This window comes from Bubalus kerabau, chromosome 10 (assembly GCF_029407905.1).
Source record: "Bubalus kerabau isolate K-KA32 ecotype Philippines breed swamp buffalo chromosome 10, PCC_UOA_SB_1v2, whole genome shotgun sequence".
NCBI lineage: Eukaryota > Metazoa > Chordata > Mammalia > Artiodactyla > Bovidae > Bubalus > Bubalus kerabau.
Window position 1 is genome coordinate 32319282 of NC_073633.1, and position 24320 is coordinate 32343601.

The window sequence follows — 24320 nt, forward strand, 5'->3', positions numbered from 1 at the left end:
AATATCTCTTTTTTACTGGATCCATTCATTTAAATTATTATTACTCTTCAATAATGTGTTAAATATTGAGTTTTTCAAGTTTATGTATAATAAATATCTTTTTTACCACACAGCTTCAAGATATTAATAAAATGTCACTTTTTGTATTGTTTTTTAGATTCCACATATGAGTGATATCAAACAATACTGGTCTTTCTCTGGCATTTCACTAAGAGTAATACTTTATAGATCCATCCATGTTGCTGTAGATGGCAGAATTTAAGTCATTTAATGTAAGTCAACTATATTTCAATTAACAAATGCAATACCATTTTTTTGAAACCACTATTTAACTCAGGTCTGCTGTATTGAATAGATCATCATTCTTGATTCACAGTGTATTCTCCTAATTTTTCCATGTCCATTTTGAGTTTGTTTGCTTGTTTATATAATAATAAAACTCAATGGCACCCCACTCCAGTACTCTTGCCTGGAAAATCCCATGGGCAGAGGAGCCTAGTGGGCTGCAGTATGGGGTCGCAAAGAGTCGGACACAACTGAGCGACTTCACTTTCACTTTTCACTTTCATGCATTGGAGAAGGAAACGGCAACCCACTCCAGTGTTCTTGCCTGGAGAATCCCAGGGACGGAGGAGCCTGGTGGGCTTCCGTCTATGGGGTTGCACAGAGTCGGACACAACTGAAGTGACTTACCTTACCTATACCTATGAAACATTGCCCAGTCCAAGCCCTAAACAGATGATAATAATGGACAGCTGCTTATGTGTTCATCCTCACGCAGAATCTTGACTTCCCACAATTGAGGTTACATTTTGGGACATAGTTATATTACTTATACAAGTTCCTGCAAAATATACTGTTATTTTTGTAGTGCTCTTCATCTTATAAAATTTATGCTGAGAGGATCTATTTGAGGCTTTTTATTTCTTTATTACTATATTTTACTAACACACATTCATGTCATTTTATATAGCTGTACTTTGTTAAGATTCTATCACTATGTTTATAGGCATTGCTGTAAATTTTCCTTGTATACAGATACAAGAGTTTACATTGAGCATACAAATGGGAGTGAAATTGCTGCACCATAGAATATATGTATATTGAGCATTAAAAGAGAAGTCCAATTGCTTTTTACAGTGATTATGTAAGTACACGCTTCCATTAGTAGCACATAAAAAACACACTTGAGGCACAGACTGTTTATTTAGAAAATCTATTTTTACATCTTTTCTTCAGATAAATTTAGAAGACACTGAACAGAATGGAAGAAGCAAACCAGTCTGTGGTATCTGAATTTATTTTTCTTGGGCTGTGTGACTCATGGGACCTCCAGGCCTTCCTCCTAGTGGTATTTTCTTCACTTTACTTGATCACCATTTTAGGCAATGTCTTCATTGTGCTCCTAGTTATTGCTGACCTTCACCTCCACTCCCCTATGTACTTCCTATTGGCTAATCTGTCATTCTCTGACTTATGCTTTTCCTCAGTAACCACCCCTAAACTGATCACAGACTTTCTGAAAGAAAATAAGACCATCTCCTTTAGAGGTTGCATGTGCCAGATGTTTTTTGGACATTTTTTTGGAGGGGGTGAGATGGTGCTCCTAGTGATGATGGCCTATGACCGTTATGTGGCCATCTGCAAACCACTCCATTACTCCAGCATCATGAATACAAAAATGTGCATTCAACTAGTGATGACATCATGGATCATTGGCTTTGTGCATTCAATAAGCCAACTAGCTATAATTACACAACTGCCCTTCTGTGGGCCCAGAAAATTGGATAGCTTTTTCTGTGATATTCCATTGGTGATCAAGTTAGTCTGCATGGACACTTATATTCTAGAAGTGTTGACAAATGCTAACAGTGGGGTACTTGCAACCGTTTGCTTCATTCTGTTGCTGATCTCTTACTCTTATATTCTACTTACTGTCTGTCACCAATCAAAGGGTGGGGCATCCAAGGCGCTCTCCACCTGCACTGCCCACGTCACAGTGGTCATGTTATTCTTTGGGCCTTGCGTCTTCATCTACCTATGTCCACTCAGCATCACTTGGGTGGACAAGTTCCTTGCTGTATTTTATGTGATCATCACACCACTAATAAATCCAGTCATTTATACTTTAAGAAATAAAGAGATTAGAAATGCCATTAAGTGGCTATGATGACTTAGATTTCTGTTGGTATTTCATCATTTCAAATTATCAGAATGTCTACTGTGAGCACACTAAATTGGCCACACCTACCCTGTTACTTAAGACTGGGAAGAGTTTCCCAATTCACATATGGAAATCAATGTGTATCTCTTGATGAAAATTTTGTGTCATTTCTTTAGGATTCTAGAATTGTTAAAATGAGTTCCTGTTTGGGAAATTTGGCCAGTCTTTAAAAGTATGATTTTTATTGTTCTTAAGAATGACTTGAAATTAGTAAGAATGTTAATATTTTATATTACTATTCTATTACTTCAACACTGACTACTATATCAGGGAATTTTCTATTATCCTATGCATTTCTTTTAGCAGAACATTTCACATAGACTTTCTCTAACATTTTCTTTAATAAGTTACTGCATTATATTGCTCTCTTTACTTTTACAAAACAATAGTCATCAATTACCTTCTATAGGTATATCACTAAGCATTCCTAATCATATTCAGAAAGTTGAATCATAATCATAATCTGGAAAGAGCTTTGTTCCCTCAACATCATGTTTTATTTGTGAAACACCATAATTGTCTTTAAATGATGTATATGAAATACAAAGATGGCTATATTAACAACCTTTAGAGATTTTGCTTTTTTCCTTCCAATTCATAAATTGGTTAGTCAGTTCATCATATAGGTAGGTAAAAAAATTTAGTTTTGCAATAAACTATCCATTTAATTCGCTGCAGTGTTCAAATAGCCTGTAAAAATAAGATTATATACAAAACTTGCAAGTTACTCATTACTACATATAACAAAAGAAAACTTTTCTTCAGAAATCTTCCTCAAAAAATTATACAAGTTTACATTCATTTATCTAAATCCATGAATCTAGATACATCTCAAATTTATATTATTTTTTTAAGATGACATGTATGCTAGTCACTCAGTCATGTCCAACTCTGTGACCCCATGGCCTGCCAGGCTCCTCTCTCCATGGAATTCTCCAGGAAAGAATACTGGAGTGGGTTGCCATTCCCTTCTTCAGGGCATCTTCCTGACCCAGGGATTGAATCCAGGTCTCTTGCATTCCAGACAGATTCTTTACCATCTGAGCCTCCAGGGAAGCAAAAGATGACATGGTTCTGTGCATTTTCTAACATTCCCAATAGAAAGTCTCAAGAATAAACCCTTAAATAAAAGAATTGCTATTTGCATATGTGTATGTATTCTGACTTTTTTTGTTCTTTTAATCTCTCTTTACTCAGTTTGGATAATATATAGTGACTTATCTTTGAATCCACTGAGCCTTTCTTCTGCTATGTCCAGTCTGTTTTTAAATCAAGCCCCCTTAAATTTATAGCTGCACATATTTAATTTTATTTCAAAACATCCTTTGGTTCTTTCTTAGATTGTTTCTCTGTGAAAATTTTTTCAGTTTTTCAACTTTTTCATGTTGCTTTAGATTATATGAGTTATACTTTTTGCTAATGTCAACAATTGAGCCATCCATAGTCTACTTCTATTATTTTCCTCTTAATTATCAGTTACATATCCCTGCTACTTATATATCATATTTTTTTCTATTTTAAATACTGTGTATAAAAGAATATTTAGTTCTGGCATGATATGTGTGTGTGTTAGTCACCCAATCATATCTGACCCTTTGCGATCCCATGGACTGAAGCTCACCAGGTTCCTCTGTCCACAAAATTCTCCACAAAAGGACACTGGAGTGGGTTGCCATTTCCTTCTTCACAGGATCTTCTCGATCCAGGGATCGAACCCAGGTTTCCTGCATTGCAGGTGGAATCTTTTCCATCTGAGTCACTATTCCTTCACAAACTATCTACTCTCTCTTCTTTGAGGCATAAAAGATTAAGGCGTGATCACTTCAATCCAGTCAAGTACTAAAGCCTATTTGAATCTGAATTGTAAATTTTAAGACTTAGTACAGTTCAGGTTTGCTCCTGTTCCTTGGATATATCCCTTCCAAGTTTGGATGATGATTCTACTAGATCTTTTTCTCCTCAGTCTGAAAGAATTCAGGTGATTCAGTTTTGCCCTTCAGAACTTTTATGCTTAGAACTTTAGACTTTAGTCTTCTTCCTTCTCCTGCTACTTTCAAAAAGTATGGAAAATTACCCAAAGAGAAATCTGGCTTTACATTGTTCTTTTTAATTAATGTACCTAACAAGACTCCATTAAAAATACAAATAAAAGCAATGAAATAATTATGAACAGAAAAGATATAAAAAGTACAACTGATTGATAATCTTAAATGAATCTTGGATCACAATACTCAAACATAGGGTCCTTTCACAGCTTTGTAGGAAATTTGGTTTGGTCTTCTAGTTATCAAAGTAAACTATAAATTAAATTAGTTTTGTTATTTATACAGGTTATACACAATAACACATAACCGAGACCCATGTTTTGACACAAAAGAGTTATATAAGATGAGTTATTAGAGAAAAATAGTGATTTGGACAGAATGGCTGTTAGCTAATAATACCAGCCAGGCTGTGGTCAGACCAACATGTTTCAATGTTGGAGGAATATTCATTGATGGATTAAGTCATAATTTCAGAAAATTGTGAAATAACAACATATTCATAAATTTCTCTGTCCAAAGCCAACTGTAGATGACTTAAGTCTGGACATGACTGAGCGACTGAACTAACTAACTAACTAGGGTGAGATTAGTAGCCAGAGGCCAAGCTCATGAAATATATTATGAGGCTCTCCCAAATGCTTTTGTTCTGCCATCTGTTAGTCTCCCTTTATTATGCTACCTTATCCATCTTCTGTCCATTCCACTTCTATTACCCTGTTTTGTTTCTGCAGGTTTTAAATCCTCCCTCACACATTTTTGTCTTTCAGAAAAAATATGATTTTTTCACATCCTAGCTTTAAATCAAAGGCAAGTTAGATATTTCACAACTCTTTCAAACTTTTGACAATATTAGTTATAAGTTAATTCAATTAACTGAATTAAATTGATTAATTGAATCCAAGCAGGGTGATGTATAAGGCCATACACTCGGCAGATTCGAAGTGTATAACTGACACGTTTTCAAAAATTTCCACCAAGCAATTCCTGGGATTAATCTGGTAATCAAACAACTTGTTACCCAAAGAGTTCAATGTAACCTCATAATAAATGGTCTAGTCTAAATGTTATAAAATGGTGACTTTAGGGGAAAAAATCCCCAAATTTTGTATATTAATTTAAGCATTTTTATTACATGAAGTTATTTGAAGTAACTTGGGCTTCCATGAGTTACTTAGGAGACCTTCCTCCAAATCAGAAGCTGACTACTCAGTCTCCTCATTGCCATCTTCATGTCTTTGTTCCTCAGTGTGTAAATGGCAGGATTCAGGATGGGTGTAACCAAAAAGTCTAAAATGGCAAGAAACTTATCCACTGGCACTGTGGGAAATGGCCACATGTAAACAAAGATGCAGGGTCCAAAGAACAAAACCACCACAGTGATGTGCGCTGACAGAGTAGAGAGGGCCTTGCACAAACCACCTGAAGAGCGTTTCCATACAGTGACCAGGATGAAAACATAGGAGATGATCAGCAAGAAGAAAGTGCCCATGGATATGAAGCCACTGATGGCAGTGACCATGAATTCCATTCTGTAGGAATCTATGCAAGCAAGTTTGATAAACCAAGGAAGGTCACAGTAAAAGCTGTCGATTTCATTAGGACCACAGAAAGGCAAATGGATCACAAAAGCTAACTGGACCACTGAGTGAATGAGGCCAATAGCCCAAGCACCACACAGAAGCAAAAGGCACACCCGTGGGCTCATGATGGCCAGGTAGTGCAGGGGCTTACATATGGCCACATAGCGGTCAAAGGCCATGGCAGTGAGCAGCACCATCTCAGATCCACCTAGGGTGTGAAGGACAAATATCTGGGTGACACACCCCTGGAAGGATATGGTTTTGTGCCCAAAGTACAGGTCAGAAATCATCTTAGGAACTGTTAAGGTAGAAAAACACAAATCAATAAATGAGAGGTTGGCTAAAAGGAAGTACATGGGGCAATGTAGATGAGGGTCAAAGGTCACTGCAAACACAACAAGGAGATTCCCCAGAACAATTGTTACATAAAACACTGTAGAGAAGGCAAGGAGGAAATGCTGCACTGGTCTAGAGGTAGAAAGTCCCAGGAAAACAAATTCAGACACCGAAGAGTCATTTGCTTCATACATTGGCTTGATCTGGCGATACCTAAAGACTAGAAACAAAACATAACCAAAGCATTTATCAAACATTTTTATTTAAAGAAACTGATTTAAGCTTTTATCAAATATAGTTTTAAATCAGAAATCTTCACTAACAGCCATGAATATATTCTGAAAATATAATGCATTAATTTATTTCTTCAACTAATGCAGCTAATGAGTGTAACTGATATTACTAATGAGTATCCACTATATTCCAAGTTCAGTGTCAAGTTCTGAGGTGAAACAGTAATTCTGACTTTGAGACTAGATCTAGATGGGTAGATACAGGTAGATACATAGATTAAATGAATTTAAATACAGATCTCTGACAACTGATTTCAAGGAAAAGAACAGAGGGCTATGAGAACAATATGACATATCTCCATCATACTTACTCAGACTCTGCTAAATATGAGTCATTTTCGAAGAGTAAATACAGTAGTCCAGACTTTGGAATGCCATGTGTAAAGACCCTGAGACACGAAGGCTAGTGAGGAAGGAAGGTGAATGATTGAGATCAGGAGGAGAAACAGGCCAGATAGGATGGAATCTTGTATCCATGTTTAGTAAATGAGAAATCTACAAGAAGAATATATAGGAAACCCATTTTCCTACAAAGTCTAGGGAAAAATAGAAAAACGTTTATCTTTAGTTCTTATCAGTAAATTGTTCATCTCCAGGCTTATATGCATTTATCAGTTTGAGTCATAAGAAATTGTTCTTTCAGTTCACATTTGGTAAAATATCAATTTTATAGAATTCAATCTAATATATAAGCTATTTATTCATATATGATATTCTAAACAACTTTAAACAGACCAAATTAGTGATGCTTTTTCCACATTTGAATTGAATACCAGGAATCCCCCACTTGCACGGCCACCACTAAGCTTTCCTCCAGGCCCCACACCACTAACAACCATGCTCTCTTGGCACTCCTCTCTTGGCACTCCACACCACGCCTGGGCTCTCCTGTGGGCACAACTCTGCACTGCCTCAGAGAGAAAGTAGCATAAGCCGATTGGAGCCCCTTGAAACTGTTATAGCCAAGAATAGACATGCAGGCAGCCAGGCCAGTCAGGAAGGACATTGTGAGGGTAATGGATGTGAAGTGGGTCTTATAGACAGAAGGAAATACTGCAGGGGTGCTGCCAGGAGGCCCTGATACGGGGGCAGTGACTAGAGGATTTTATAGCCAATAACCAAAAAAAATAGAATTGGACTGAGCAAAAGAGAATGAATGGGACAATCATCAGAGTTAACTGCAGTGGGTGTGACATTTCAAAGGAGCTATAATCAAGCTTCTGTCTAAGGCTTTGATCATGCAATATGTAGATTTTTAAATATACATTGTCTGGTATACAAAACAATGTATATTCACTTTGTTTCCAAATGTAAAAAATAAGTTAAAATGTTTCAAAGACCCAAAGAAAGTTCAGTTTAAAAAAATACTGATTAATTTTTGTATTAGTATTCGGAAAACTAGGTGATCATTTTTTTTCCTTTCTCTTTCTAAACTTTCTAAACATTAAAAATCCATTAATAATACATTCTTCATTTGTTATAGTTCAGTAGGAAAGGCAAAATATTGGCATTAGTCAAATGAAAGATTATATTTGATGCAAAGGTCAATATAGTAACTGCACAAGGAGATTAAACTTGAAAAAGTGGAGACACATGCACAGGCACTGACAAGTAGGAACAATAACAACACATACAGGTGACCAACGAACATATTGATAGACGCCTAGCCTTAGCAGCAGCAGTGATGAGGAGACTCACAGTTTTCTGTTTCACCAACTGACAGGGAAAAAAGAAAGGGAAAAAGAGACAGATGAAAATGAAAAAGAATTTCCAATATTATGAAGCTATAAAAATTAAATAAATAGTTCTATATATACAGATCTGGAAAGATTTTCAATTTAGGGGACACAAGAAAGTACATAAAAATAACACTACGCCTTCCATTTTGGAAAAAGTATTGAGGTTCTCAAAGCATTAAAATTAGGAACTATCCTTTCATGTAACAATTTCACTTCTTATATATGCAAAGGAAATGGAATCAGTATCTTGAAGCAATAACGACAACCCCATGTTCATTGCAGCATTACTCACATTAACCAAATTATGGAAACAAACAAAATTTCTGGTGATGAATGAACAGTTAAAGCAAATGTGATACACACACACAACACAACACAACACACACATACCAAAATACAATTCATTCTAAAAAAAAAAGAAAATCCGGCCATTTGCAACAAGGTGATTAAAAGCAGAAAAAAGTGTAATAAGCCAGTCATAGAAAGCAAAACACTGCATCGCATCACATATGAGACATCTAAAAGAGTCAAATTCATGGAAGCAAAGGGTGAAATTGTGGCTTTCGGGGTCTGAGGGGAGCGTGAAATGGGGAGATGTTGGTCAAAAGAGACAAAATTTCACATATCAAAGTGAATATGTTCTGGAGACCTAATGCACAAGCAAGTTGTGCTTTATATTGAAATTTGCTGAGAGGTAAATCTGCAGTGTTTTCACACACAAAACAATGGTAACTGTGCCAAGTGGTGGATACATTCATTAGCTTGATTGTGGTAGTTATTTGATAATTATTGGTAATTATTTGTCATATATAATATAGACATATAAAAAATTATTTGATATACATAATGTATAATAGACCTAAATCAAAGCATCAAGTTGTACACCTTAAATATACACAATATTTGTGACAATTATACCTCAATTTTTCTGAAAAAATAAAAGCCTGTTATAAGCCACTTGCATTAAGGTTGTTACTGCATAATAACATTGTAAACTATCTGAAAAAGCCTATATTAATCATCATTTGTTGGGGCTTGTGCAGTCCTAGAAAAAGAGCTTTCCACCCATAGCGATTCAGGAACTAATCTAGTTAAATTTGATGTTACATGAAAATTGAGGTCCTGTTCTTACGAGTAATAATATTATCATCACCTATGTGCAAAGTCAAAAGTATTAAAGATATCTGTGTATTCATATTCATAGCTGGTATTGATTCCTGCAAAAATTGTAACATGATGACCAGTACTATGTCTTAAATTGGTATAATGTTGATGTCAGTTTATTATATTTATTTAAGTACCTGGAAACAACCATCCAAATACTGAATTAAAGTGAGAACCTCTAATAGCAAAAAATTATTTTTATGAAAATATGTTTGTGCTCGAAAAAATGTTCTAAGACTGCACATTAAATATTACCAATAGTGAATCCTGAAAAATAGGACTACATATGGCTTTTATTTCCTAAGGCCTATATTTCTGTATTATTTAAATGGTCTAAAACAACCTGATATTAGCTTATGACTTAAAAATAAAATTTACTGATAAAACACAGAATAAGAGCCTCAGATAAACATACAACCCTTCAAATTCAGACGTAGTGATGGCAGTACCATTTAGTCAAACATTTAAAAATTAGTTTTACAAGTGTGTGCTTACTCCTAAAAAAATCACAATAGCTCCTTAACAGAAAATGTTCTCTATAAGAAATTAATGACCAAGTTAAAACCTTCTATTTGTGACAGTCTACTGCTAGTTTTTTGTTTTTTTTTTAAACATGTTTCAATGCGATTCTCTCAAATCATCCCATTCTCACCTTTCCCCACAGAGTCCAACAGTCTGTTCTTTACATCTGTGGCTCTTTTGCTGTCTTGCATATAGGGTCATAATTACTATCTTTCTAAATTCCATAATATGTGTTAATATACTGTATTGGTATTTTTCTTTCTGACTTACTTTACTCTGTATAATGGGCTCCAGTTTCATCTACCTCATTAGAACTGATTCAAATGCATTATTTTTAATAGCTGAGTAAAGAAACTCAGCTGAGTTGGAGATGCCGTCCAATTCAACACAACCTACTACATCCACCCATTGCTGGGGAACCCCGAGTTCACGGCCCCCAAGACCTCAGACACGTGGAGCGTGGGCGTGCTGGCCTACGTGCTTCTCCGCGGCGTGTCCCCCTTCCTGGACGACAGTGTGCAAGAGACCTGCCTCAACATTTGCCGCCTGGACTTCAGCTTCCCAAGGAGTGAGCCAGAGGGCCAAGGACTTCGTGTGCTTCCTACTGCATGAGGACCCCGCCAACCGCCCCTCGGCTGCGTCGGCCCTCCAGGAGCGGTGGCTGCAGGCGGACCATGGCCACGGCAAAGGCGCGGGCGTCCTCGACACGTCCAGACTGACCTCCTTCATTGCGCGGCGCAAACACCAGAACGACGTTGGACCTATCCGTAGCATGAAAAACTTCTTACAGAGCAGGCTTCTGCCTCGAGTTTGACCTGTCTTGAAATCCTTTCTCACTCCCTTTCACCTGCCAATCAGCCGTTAAATCTTGACTTTGTTTTTTTTTTTTTTTGGAAGAGAAAACAACAAACCGACGACGACAAAAGCAGTCCCCCGCCCGATTGTCCCGTCGTGTGACACCGCGTGCGTACCTGAGTGAGCCGTGCTCTGCAGCTGCCTGGGACTCGGGCCACAAGCCCTGCCGGGTGTCGGGGGTGGGGTGGGGGGTGGGGGCCTTCTGGACTCTGCGAGAGCGGAGACAGCGTTGCTGAGTCACAGTCTCTAGTTTCTTTAAAGCATATCTATTGTTTAGCTGATTGATACTAATAAGGAAGAAGATGAAAGGAAAAGGAAAGAAAAAAGAGGAGACAGGAAAGACAAGAACAAACAGAGGAAAAAAATAGGAGAGAATAGAAGCAAGCAAGAAGGAATACCATGACAGACAGCTAAAAGGGAAGCAGCAGTTGGAACAGCGTTCTAGGGAATGGTTCCTGAGTCTTTTTTGCCTGCTCACTGCTTACAAACTCTCAGTAACTTCTGTATTCACAACGTCTCAGCAAGGCACATAATGGGACTGTCTACAATTCATTTTCCCAGGCCCTTATCTCACCTCTCTACCTCACAAACCTGAACTACAAGGACACTTGTTCTGTCCTTAATATCAAGGTTACCCATATTTTTGTTCTGCACTATAGCTTTACTTTTTCATGTGGCTGATTACTTTTTGTTCTAGAACTTCTGTCCATTTTTACTCAACAATGTCCCCCTCTCTCCTCCAGTCTTCCTGAGATATTCCTCCATTTTGCTATCACATCTTACTAGGTGAGAGTCACATATTCTTTTTCATGATGTTATAATTTACAATTGGCTAGTCGCTCTGTGGGCTTCTCGGGTAGCTCAGCTGGTAAAGAATCTGCCTGCAAGGCAGGAGACCTCTGCTCAATTCCTGGGTTGGGACGTTCCCCTGGAGAAGATATAGGCTACCCACTCCGGTGTTCTTGCCTGGAGAATCCCCATGGACAGAGGAGCCTGGTGGGCTTCAGTCCATCGGGTCGCAAAGAGTCAGGAACAACTGAGTGACTAACCACAGTTGCTCTGTCTCCACTGCTAGGAGTATGAGCTTCTTAAGAGCAGGAACTATGTCTTAAACATAAATCCTGACCAGATGAAGTTTTGTGGATTTAGGAGAGAAGACAAGGGTTTGGATGGCTGTGGATGTGCATATACATATGTCTCGAAAATTGACAATAATAGTTTCTCATTAAACACCCTAATTTTTTAATATTATTCCCAAAGAAAACTAATGCTAGTAGAATTTTTAAAAAAGCAATTGTCATTCTAGAAATTTCAATAAACAACAGGTAAAAGATGATTCACATCAAAATCAATTCCCAAGGTCCTTTCTAGTACTTAGTGAAATATAATCCATGTCCAAAAATTTCCCTGTAAATTAAAATACAATTTAGGTGTATGAAGAGCTGTACACAACCTGAAATGACAACTTGAATTTACCCTTGGAAAGACTGGCACTTGTGTATTCAACAAGATTCAACAAATGCATATTGAATTGAAAAACAGAGATAAGAAAGAGCTGGAGGTAAGGTGGTACATGGGGAGAAGTTTTGTAATGTTGTAATAGAGTTGCTATATTTTGCCCATATAGGGGAAAGAGCTGGTAATTTTAACAGGTTATTCACTTAAATTATACTTTCTCCACTTACCTGACCTCCCCAAAAAACAAATCCCAAGAAACAATATTTTCACTATAATAGAATCTTTTAAGAACTGTTTCCGTCTTTGATCTCTGTGGTTAGTTCTCCTTATAGTTACTCCAGCTTTAACAACAGCTTTGGATGACCCTTTGATAACTCAGTGACCTGAATTCCCAGGCTGTTAATTATGAGATCTCTACCTTGAATTCCCATAGCATTAAGAGAATAAAAAATATTAGAAGTTTGATTGAAAAAGTAAATGGGAAACAAAGGAAGCTATGGTTAATAAATTATGACAACGGTATCTTCAAGGAAACTCAGCATCTCCTAACATTTGAATATCTATTGATAAATTAAATATGACTTAGACCAATACCTGGTGAAGGAAATGACAACCCACTCCAGTATTCTTGCCTGGAGAAGCTCATGGATGGAGGAGCCTGGTGGGTTACAGTCCATGGGATCGCAAAGAGTCAGACACGACTGAGCGACCACTTCACTTCTTCACTTCAGACCAATACCAGTGCAAAAGGAATGCTTATTAAGACACTCATTAGTAAAAATTATTTACTATTCCATTGTAAGCATATTCATGGAATATTCCTAGAAACTCTATACCTGCTTTTACCTCATTTATATAATTACCAAACACATTTTAGCCATAATAATATCTAAAAAAATAGAAATTAAATATGCTGGCAAAGGTCAATATGCTAAAGTCAAAACTAATATTCAAATGAAATAATCTTCTGAATCAGAAATTTAATCTGTATACTAATGCGCTTCTTTTTTAGACAATGTTATAACATATTAAAAAAAAGAGCTCTTATGTCTATTAAGCTTTTTGTTTTTCTGAGTATTATACCTATACTACCTCATTTATTATTTCCAACAAAACGGTGAGATGGAAATACAATATTCTTCCCCATTAGATGAAGAAATAAGATTGTAATTTACCAGTTAATAGTAGGAAAGGGACAGAATGTGTGTCTTGGCATTCAGCCCTGTGTATTCTTTATTCATGAACTAAATCTAGACATACTGAATATATCTAACTCTATAACGCTGCTCAGAAAAGTAATGTGTACACACAGAAGACCAAATATCACAATTCTTATATCATTTAACATTATTATAAGAGCTCCATTTCAACAGATAGTTTTAAAAAATTGATTTTTGTTAAACTGCTATAATTTTCATTTTACAAAAATTTAGACTAATTTATACATAACATCTAGCCTAGAGAGAAATAAGCAAAAACTTTGTGTTGGAACAGTAGCATTCTTTTTTACATAAGTACACATTAGCTTAGCATGATTTAAAAAAAAATGAGCTTAAAAAAAGGTGGATAACTAAAATCTTAACTCATAATGGAAAATAATATTTTCTCATTTATCTTTTTAGCGTTGCATTTTATATATGGAGAAGGAAATGGCAACCAACTCCAGTATTCTTGCCTGGAATATCCCATGGACAGAGGAGCCTGCCAGGCTATAGTTCGTGGGGTCACAAGAGTTGGACACAACTGAACAACTTCACTTCACTTCACTTTTATCTTATCAAGGTAAAATTAACATAAGGTAAAATCAATCATTTGAAAGCTACAAACCAATGGCATTTAGGCATTCATTATATTGTGGAATCATCACTTCTACCCAGTTCCAAAATATTTTCATCCATACTGAAATGTGTATCAGTACATCAATCCTTTTTGTGGCTGAATATTATTGTTCTTTATGGATTAACACATCCATTCATCAGCAGATTAATATTTAGAATGTTTCCACCTTAAGTCATTGTCAATCAGATCAGATCAGATCAGATCAGTCACTCAGTCGTGTCTGACTCTTTGTGACCCCATGAATTGCAGCACGCCAGGCCTCCCTGTCCATCACCAACTCCCAGAGTTCACTGAGACTCACATCCATCGAGTCAGTGATGCCATCCAGCCATCTCATCCTCTGTCGTCCCCTTCTCCTCTTGCCTCCAATCCCTCCCAGCATCAGAGTCTTTTCCAATGAGTCAACTCTTCGCATGAGGTGGCCAATGTACTGGAGTTTCAGCTTTAGCATCATTCCTTCCAAAGAAATCCCAGGGCTGATCTCCTTCAGAATGGGCTGGTTGGATCTCCTTGCAGTCCAAGGGACTCTCAAGAGTCTGTTCTGTAATATTCACATACAAGATTTTGTTTTAATACTTGTTTTTAATTCTTTGGGGTTATAGACTAGGAGCGAATTGATGAGTTTTATGGTAATTCTGTTTAACTTTTTGAACAACTGCAAAGTAGGAGGGGTATCACCCCACTGAAATGTATTTGACATTTTTCTCTTGATTACACCAGAGTTATGGGTTCAGGGGAAGCACACCACAGGTGATCTGCCATTTGGACACCTCCCATCAAGTGTCTGTACCATCACCATGATTTATGTCTGTTCATGTTGACCTTGATCACCTGAGTGAAATGTGTCTCAGGTTGCCTCATTGTAGATTTACTTTCCCTACTATCCACACTGTATTTTGAGGAAAGTCACTACACTCAGCCCATACTTAAGGAACGAGTAGCTATGTTCCCCTTGATTAGGGTAGTGTGCTTCATAATTTATCTCTAATTCTCCTGCATGGGTGATTACTATTCTACCCCATATACTAATTTATTCACTCATTTACATCAGTATGAAATCATGAGTATTTATACTTTGGATTATAATCTAAAACTGCTATTGGGAGTTTTATTTTCATTAGGCTCTTAAGCCTCTTTGATGTATACCTGCATCAAATTTTGTGAGTATATGTATGTTTGAGTATTCCCTTATTTTCTGGGACCAAAAGATGCTCCTGGCTTATCTTGTATCTTTATTTCCTATTCTTACAATAGCCATTTCTCAAAAGATCCCTGGTTCCTTTAACTGGATAACAGTATTAGAAACAAACACAAGCTCACAAGCTCACGAGCTCACAAGCTTGTTGCTAGGCTGTCGTTCCATTCAAGCACCCATAGAAGACACAGCAAATGTCTTAGAAAATATATTACAAATTACAGTATCATAAAAAATAATTTCACTGTACTAAAATCTCCTGGGTGTAACTTATTCATTCATTCCCCTTAACCCATGAACCCCTGACAACCACCTAACCACCACCTAACCACCTCACACTGTATCCATAATTTTGCATTTCATACAGGTGGAATCACACAGCACATAGACTTTTCAGATTGGCTTCCTTTGTGTAGCAATAGACACTTAAGGATCCTGTATATCTTTTTATGGCATGATAGATTATTTGTTTTTATTGCCAAATAATATTCCATTGTACAAGTGTACCACACTTTATTTAACCATTAACAGATTGAAGGACATCTTGGATGGCTCTAGTTTTTGATAATTATGGATAAAGCTGCCACAAATGTTCAAATGCAGGTTTTGTATAAACAGGATTTTTAACTCAGTTTGGTAAATGCCCAGCAGTACAATTACTTTATCATATGGCAATACTATCATTAGTTTTGTAAAGCTCTACCAAATTATCTTCCAAATCTTTGTCCTTATTTAAAGTTGTTTTAATCAGGCTAGAGGTTTCTTTAGATTACTCTTTCATTGGTTGTCCCATTTGATTTCTTTAAAAGCCCCATGTCCTAGAAGTCACAGGAGTATAAGAATAACAATATCAACACCTTGATTAATGGAATAGAATGTCCACCTCCTCCAATTGTTGTGTCTCCTAACATGGTGGAGCTGTAACACAAGATTCATTTACTCCCTAAAACACATAAATAGATATACTAGATAGAGAGAAAGTAACCATAAAGTTTAGATAAACCCTGGGAACCTGTCCAGAGTCCCCAATCACTGAGAAATAGTGAAATGTCTGTTTAGCAAAAGCTCTCTAACAGCGAGAAGGGAAGAAAATGAATAGAAAGTCATCCTGTAGATATGCTGCATTGTAGCCACCCATTCTTGATGAGCTGATGTGGAGCTGAGATAAAGGTATTTGACCCTGCCCTCTCCCAACTTCATGCTGCTGCTGCTAAGTCACTTCAGTCATGTCCGACTCTGTGCGACCCCATAGACAGCAGCCCACCAGGCTCCCCTGTCCCTGGGATTCTCGAGGCAAGAATACTGGAATGGGTCACCATTTCCTTCTCCACCCAACCCCATATTCAAGGTTATTTTAATGTAGCTATCATCATTAAATGTTTGTATTCCCAATGCTTGAGATATTCATACAATGGAACCTAAATAAATGGTTTAAAGAGTTATCTCTGGCTTCCATTCCTAAACACAGTCAGCTAAAGTTTAATGTACAGATGTTTCTGAACTGTGTGTCAAGACAGAGGACTCTCCTATGCCTGACCGTCAGCCACGTTGACCAGTGGTGGATTGACATCACTGACACTATCTACGTAGTTAATGTCAAGTGTAATAATCCCGCTCTTCTACTTCATTCTCTTCATGTCTGCTTTCCAAACCCTAACCACTCATTCTCAAAGTGTGAAAAGAACACTAAAAGTGTGGAGTTACATAAATTTTCTCTTAATTTCTCTAAAAACAACCATATACATTGAATGAAATATATTTAAGCATGTTATTTGAGAGTAACTGGAATTTAAAATATCCTTTAACACTGTATATTTTTCAAAGAAAGATTCTTCCATATATTTAAAAGTGCACATGTTAGTATGTAACTGCATAGAAAACAAACTGAAACCATAACCACCAATATGTGAACAATTTTATTTTTCTGATTAAAAAAAAAAAGTAACAGCAATGGGCAGATAGAGACACACTATCATATTTCCTTCTCAGACCACTAAAGTGTTGGATTCTTGTCCATAAGATTAAGTCATATAATATTGTATAAATGATAATAAGAGGTAAACTTCCCTTACTGTTTTGTTATTTTGAATAATATTGCTAATATTGCCCTTTGGGTATGAGAGTGCTCAGTTGTGTCCAACTCTTTGTGACCCCTTGGACCACAGCTTGCCAGGTTCCTCTGTCTAAAAGATTATGCCTGCAAGAATGCTAGAGTTGGTTGTCATTTCCTATACTGGGGATCTTCTCCATCCATGGATCATACCTGTATCTCTTGCGTCTCCTGCATTGGCAGGAGATTCTTTACTGCTGAGCCACTTGGGAAGCCCCAGTATTGTCTTGTACTCATTTTTCAATCATGATCATTGCTCAAAAAATCAAAGAAACTTTTGACACTTTAAAATGTCTCTCTATTCTTCATTAGAACTTTTATTATTGTCCTCACCAGTTCTTACTCTGATCTTGACAAAAGACACACTTTCCAGATGGTATTCTTAATTCAGAGAGACCAGAATGAAGTGGTCTCAGAAGAACATAGCATGAGTAGCTTGAAAAATTTCCTACTCCAGAGGCCTCTCTCTATACTAAATATATGCCTCACACTCCCCCATGAACACTGGTCACAGCAGAAAGTGGATTCTTTGTTTTGATGCAATATGATTCTATTTCAGAGTCTATTTAGAATATGGACAATGTTTTATTCTCGGGAAGAAGTGTGGTCAAATATGGTGTCTTTCTGGTGAAGAGATACACTCTGCACACTAAATTTCTTAACTTCTCCCTTAGTTCCCTTCCTTATCATTTTGAAGACAATGTTTTAATGCCATATTTCCATGCACAGTAATTAGAAAGGTTTGGAATTGTTCCAACTTTCAGAAATAGCAAAGATTTCTTTTCCAAGGTATTGGTGGACCTTCTGGACTCTCTATATAATCAAAATGAGTACACAGTCTTATAGCTATGTAGGTGCCCTCTTTGAGGTAATATTCAGGTCCTCACAGATCCACAGTCATCAGGGTCTACAGTTTTCTTGACTTAAGGAAAACTGTGTTCTAGGTACAGATATGTAACTATAATTAACAGAAATTTCCAAATATTGAGAAAAGTGACAGTTATTAATTTAACTCAGGAAGGAACCTGATAGAGATTATGGACAGAAATCTCTCAAAGCCTGAAATAGTCAAGAGTTACCCTGGAAATGGGGTTTTGCTCTTGGAACTGAATCGGAGACGCAGAATGACAGCACAGATGCAGGACTGGCATCAGAGAGCATCGGGATTGCACTCCAGTCATGCTGTTTCCAAGCTCTGAGACTCTAACAGGTTATACTGGGAGCCAATCTCAGAATAGTAATAAATATTTCACTTATTTTATTTTATTTGGTTATTGTGAAGATTAGACAATATGGGTGAACATTTCTAGCATATGAGAGGTATTCAGAGAGAGAGTGACAAAGGAAGAGAAAGGTTTAGTTTTTCCATAACCTGAAATTAGCAGCTCAAAGAAAATAAATTGTCCCATTTGTTTTTATTTTTAATTGTCCTAACATTTGATTTTTTTGTGTGAGTTCTGCTCTAACTCATTTGATTTTCAGCTATGCTCTTAGAATCTTTAGGCTTACTTCTGCTACTTAGGGTAGAGTTAAAAATTACATACCTATTTCATATAATTAATTTTAACAATATTATTAATATAGTTTTTATATAATTACCTCAGTAGTAATACTTTGCCTTTTGTAATTTAACTAAAATAATATTTACAACCTATTAAGCTACTGTTAGGTGAAAAAGTAGGCATAAGCTTTTATTCTTTGATAGATCATACACCACCTACAATCTATTTCTTTTTCACTGAAGTGCTCAAAAGTGATCACAGATCATAGTAAGAAAATATTCAATAAATTCCTGTTTACCACACTGGAAAAAATTAAAAGCCCCCCCTACATCTATTACTTTCTAATTTTCTTTTAACGAAATCAGTATCATCAATAGCTTCAATTACAGACAACAGGGAGATTATATTCATGTAAAACCCCAGGACCACAGCATTGAATTGATCATAATTCTTAATTCATAGCACATTCACAAATTTCTTAATGTCTATTTTGAATTTGTTTGCTTATTTACAACAAAACTATAGCTATAAAAACATGACTAATACAAGACCTAAATAGCTCATAATATCATATAGCTAATAATGTGTGCATACTCATCCTGATCCTTACTTCCCCACAGCTGGAGTTACTTACATCATTTTAAATACATAGTTTATACATAGAAGTCCCTATAAAATACACCATTTTCTATTGCTGTTCACTTTATAAAAATTATGATGACCTCTTTTTTATTCATTACTATGTCTCAAAAAGATACATCTCTGTCATTTTATATAGTTGTATTTTATGTTTTATTTTGGAATAATATTCCACTGTCATGTTTATATGTATAATTATAAATATTTCCATATATACAGTTGTAAGAATTTATCTCAAGCATGCAAATGAGACTGAAATTGCTGGACCATAGGATGTACAAGCGGAGAAGGCAATGGCACCCCACTCCAGTACTCTTGCCTGGAAACTCCCATGGATGGAGGAGCCTGGCTGGCTGCAGTCCATGGTGTCATGAAGAGTCAGACACGACTGAGCAACTTCACTTTCACTTTTCACTTTCATGCATTGGAGAAGGAAATGGCAACCCACTCCAGCGTTCTTGCCTGGAGAATCCCAAGGATGGAGGAGCCTGGTAGGCTGCTGTCTACAGGGTCGCACAGATTCGGACACGACTGAAGCGACTTAGCAGCAGCAGCGGCAGGATGTATGAGTATTGAGCTTTACAAGAAAAGGACAATTTTTTTCCAAAGTGACTATGTAAGTAAATGCTTTCATCAGCAATAAATAAGAAAACTGCTTGATTCAGAAAATATATTTTTAATGTCTTTTATTCAGATAAAATTAGAATAAACTGAACTAAAAGGAAGAAGTAACCAGTCTGTGGTTCATGGGGTCACAAAGAGTCAGACACGACTGAGCAATTGAACTGGACTGAACTGAACCAGTCTGTAGTGTCCGGATTTAATTTCCTTGGGCTGTGTGATTTATGGGAGCTCCAGGCCTTCCTCCTAATGATATTTTACTCACTTTATTTAATCACCATATTAGGCAACATCTTCATTGTGCTGCTAATTATTGCTGACCTTCATCTCTACTCTCCTATGTAGTTCATATTAGTCAATCTTTCATTCATTTACGTATGCCTTTCATCAGTAACCACGCCTAAACTGACCTCAGACTTTCTCAAGGCAAACAAGACCATCTCCCTTAGAGCATGCGTGTCTCAGATTTTTGGGGGGACATTTTTTTTTGACCGGGCAAAATGGTGCTGCTTGTGTCCATGGCCTATGACCTTTGTGTGGCCATCTGCAAGCCACTCCACTACTCTAGTATCATGAACACACAAATGTACATTTGGCTAGTGATGACATCATGGATCACTGGCTTTGTGCATTCAATAAGCCTACGAACTATAATTATATAATTTCCTTTCTGTGGATCCAGAGAATTGGATAGTATTTTCTGTGATATTCCATTGGTGATCAAGCTAGCTTTCTTGGACACTTATGTCTTAGAAATGTTGATTCATGCTGACAGCGGGGTACTGGCCACCATCTGCTTCATTCTACTGCTGCTCTCTTACTTTTATATTCTGCTTACTGTCTGCCATCAATCCAGGTGCAAGGCATACAAGGCTCTCTCCACTTGCAGTGCCCACAGCACAGTGGTCATTTTATTCTTTGGCCTTGTATCTTCATTTCTCTTTTTCCACTCAGCACCACTTGGGTGGGCAAGTTCCTTGCTGTATTTTATGCGATCATCACACCACTACTAAATCCAGTCATTTATACTTTAAGAAACAAAGAGATTAGAAATGCCATTAAGTGGCTATGATGACAGACTGTGGATTTCTGTTGGTATTTCATCATCTCAAATTATCAGAATGTCTTCTGTGAGCACCCTAAATTAGCCACACCTATCCTGTTATTTAAGATTGGGAAGAGTTTCCTAATTCACATATAGAAATCATGTATATCTCTTGAAGAAAGTTTTGTATCAATTCTTTAGTATTCTAGAATTGCAAAAATGAGTTCCTGTTTGGGAAATGTGGCCAGTCTTTATAAGTATGATTTTGATTGTTCTCAAGAATGACTTGAAATTAGTAAGAATTTTAATGTTAATTATTATGATTCTTACTATTACTTCAATGCTGACCACCATATCAAGAAATTTTCTATTATTCTATGCATTTCTTAACAGAGCATTTCACATAGGCCTTCTCCAAAATTTTCTTTAATAAGTTAGTGCATTATATTGCTATATTTATCTTTATAAAATGATAAATTAGTCTATCAATTAGATAACATTCTATTAACATTCTATAAACATATATATAAAAGTAATCATTAAATATTTTTAATCATATTCAGAAATGAAATTGAATCATAATCCTAATCTGGAGAGTTTTTTTTCTCTTAACATCATGTTTTAGTCATTTGTGAAACTACACTTTTTTTTAATATCTTTAAAAGATATATCTTAAATACAAGTGAAGTGAAGTGAAATTCACTTAGTCGTGTCTAACTCTTTGTAACCCAATGGACTATACAGTCCGTGGAATTCTCCAGGTCAGAATACTGGAGTGGGTTAGACTTTCCCTTCTCCAGGGGATCTTCCCAAACCAGGGATTGATCCCAGGTCTTCCACATTGCAGGTGGATTCTTTAACAGCTGAGTTATCAGGGAAGCCCATTAAATACAAAGATGGCTATATCAACAACTTTTGGAGATTTTGCTTTTTTCCTTCCTAGTCATAAATGGGTTAGGTAGTTCATTATTAGGTAGGTCAAAAAATGTAGCTTTGGAATAAATTATCCACTTAATTCACTGAAGTGTTCAAATAGCCTGTAAGAACTAGAGTATGTTCAAAGCTTGTGAATAATTTGTTACTACATTAAACAAAACTTTTCTTCAGAAATCTTCCTCAAAATGTTACATGTTTACATCCATTTATATGAAATCTATGGATCTAGATATACTACCAATTTCATATTCCTTTCTAAAAATGACATCATCCTATGTATTTTGTAAATTTCCAATAGACAATCTCAGGAATAAACCCTTAAGTAAAATAACTGCTATTTTCATATGTGTATGTATATATGCACATGCATTCTGCTATTTTTACTCTTTTATAAAATTTATTCTTATATTCTTTTATATCTTTGTATTATGGATAATATCTATTAATTTGTCTTGAATCTACTGATTTTTTCCTTCTGCTGTGTCCAATCTGTTTTTGTCTTCTTAAATTCATAATATTGCACATTTCCTTTTCGATTCTAAAATCACTTAGTTCTTTCTTAGATATTCTGTTCCTCTGTGTAATTTTTTTCAGTTTTTCAAATTCTTAATGTCTTTTAACTATATCAATTATTTTATGCTCTCTTCTGATTTCACAAATTGTGTTTTATGTTGTCTGCTTCTCTTAACTCATTCCCCACTAATTATCAATCACATATCCCTGCTTCTTGCATATTCCACAATTATTTTTTTATATTTTACACATTGTATATCAAAGATCATATAGTGCTGATATAATAAATTCATCAGAAATAATCTACTCCTTCCTCTCTGAGGCATAAAATGTTAAGGTGTGATCACTTCAATCTGATCAAGTACTACCCTATTTGATTCTGCAGTGTAATTTTTATAAGACTTGGTACATTTAAGGTTTGCTCCTGTTCCTTGGATATATCCCTTCCACATTTGGATTATGATTCTAATAGATCTTTTGCTCTTTAGTCTGATAGAGTTCAGGTGGTTTCCTATTGCCTTTCAGAACTTTTGAGCTTACAACTTTAGTCTTCTCCATTCTCCTGCTACTTTCAAAAGTAAGGCAAATTCCTCAATCAGAGTTCTGGCTTTATATTGTACTTTCTAACTTAATGTACCTAAAAAGAATCAACTAAAAATATAAATCAAAAATACAAAATAATTGTGAACAGAAAAATATGAAATACAAACTGATTGTATAATCCTGAAAGAATTGTGGATCACAAATACTCAGGACATAGGGTCCTTTCATAGCTTCACAGTGAACCTGGCTCAGTCTTCCAGTTGTCAAAGCAAGCTATAAATTAAATAGGTTTTGTAATTTACACAGATCATACACACTAACACATATTTAAGACCCATGTATTGAGACACAGTTTATGACCAACCTTGATAGCATATTGAAAAGCAGAGACATTACTTTGCCAACAAAGATCCATCTAGTCAAGGCTATGGTTTTTCCAGTGGTCATGTATGGATGTGAGAGTTGGACTGTGAAGAAAGCTGAGTGCCGAAGAATTGATGCTTTTGAACTGTGGTATTGGAGAGGACTCTTGAGAGTCCCTTGGACTTCAAGGACATCCAACTAGTCCATTCTAAAGGAGATCAGCCCTGGGTGTTCTTTGGAAGGACTGATGCTAAAGCTGAAACTCCAGTACTTTGGCCACCTCATGCGAAGAGTTGACTCATTGGAAAAGACTCTGATGCTGGGAGGGATTGGGGGCAGGAGGAGAAGGGGACAACAGAGGATGAGATGGCTGGATGGCATCACTGACTCGATGGACGTGAGTCTGAGTGTACTCCGGGAGTTGGTGATGGACAGGGAGGCCTGGCGTGCTGCGATTCATGGGGTCGCAAAGAGTCAGACACGACTGAGCAACTGAACTGAACTGAACTGAAGTCAACTGGAGATGACTTGAGTCCATTTGAAATGAAACAAGCAAGGGATGCACATGTTCAAACTCATAAAACATACTGTTTATGAGGTTCTCCTTCTTGTTTTCCTTCCCCGTATCTGTCAATCACTATTACAGCATCTGATCCATTTTCTCTCTACTCTACCTCTCACTCACTGTTTTTTTCCCCAGGTCATAAATACTCCCAGACACATATTTTTGTCTTTCAGAAGGAAGGATAAATTTAATTATTCATATCCAACATTTAAATTTGAGAGTTATATATTTCA

At 36.4% G+C, this 24320-nt stretch overlaps 2 protein-coding genes and 1 pseudogene across 2 annotated transcripts; 2 read left to right on the top strand and 1 right to left on the bottom strand.

The window, feature by feature from the left end:
- Positions 1–1264: 1264 nt before the first annotated feature.
- On the top strand, positions 1265–2170 carry LOC129620528 (olfactory receptor 4K3-like). The gene has a single exon (XM_055536342.1). It carries the CDS (start codon positions 1265–1267, stop codon positions 2168–2170), a length of 906 nt encoding a protein of 301 aa, XP_055392317.1.
- A 3270-nt stretch (positions 2171–5440) lies between these two features.
- LOC129620529 (olfactory receptor 4F6-like) lies at positions 5441–6379 on the bottom strand. Its single transcript, XM_055536343.1, has one exon. The coding sequence runs from the start codon at positions 6377–6379 to the stop codon at positions 5441–5443; it is 939 nt and encodes a 312-aa protein (XP_055392318.1).
- Positions 6380–10273: 3894 nt separating this feature from the next.
- On the top strand, positions 10274–21194 carry LOC129622075 (olfactory receptor 4F4-like; annotated as a pseudogene).
- The last annotated feature ends 3126 nt before the right edge of the window (positions 21195–24320 follow it).

Coding starts and splice junctions, on each gene's coding strand:
- LOC129620528 (XM_055536342.1), top strand. CDS start 1,265: ATGGAAGAAGCAAACCAGTCTGTGGTATCTGAATTTATTTTTCTTGGG.
- LOC129620529 (XM_055536343.1), bottom strand. CDS start 6,379: ATGTATGAAGCAAATGACTCTTCGGTGTCTGAATTTGTTTTCCTGGGA.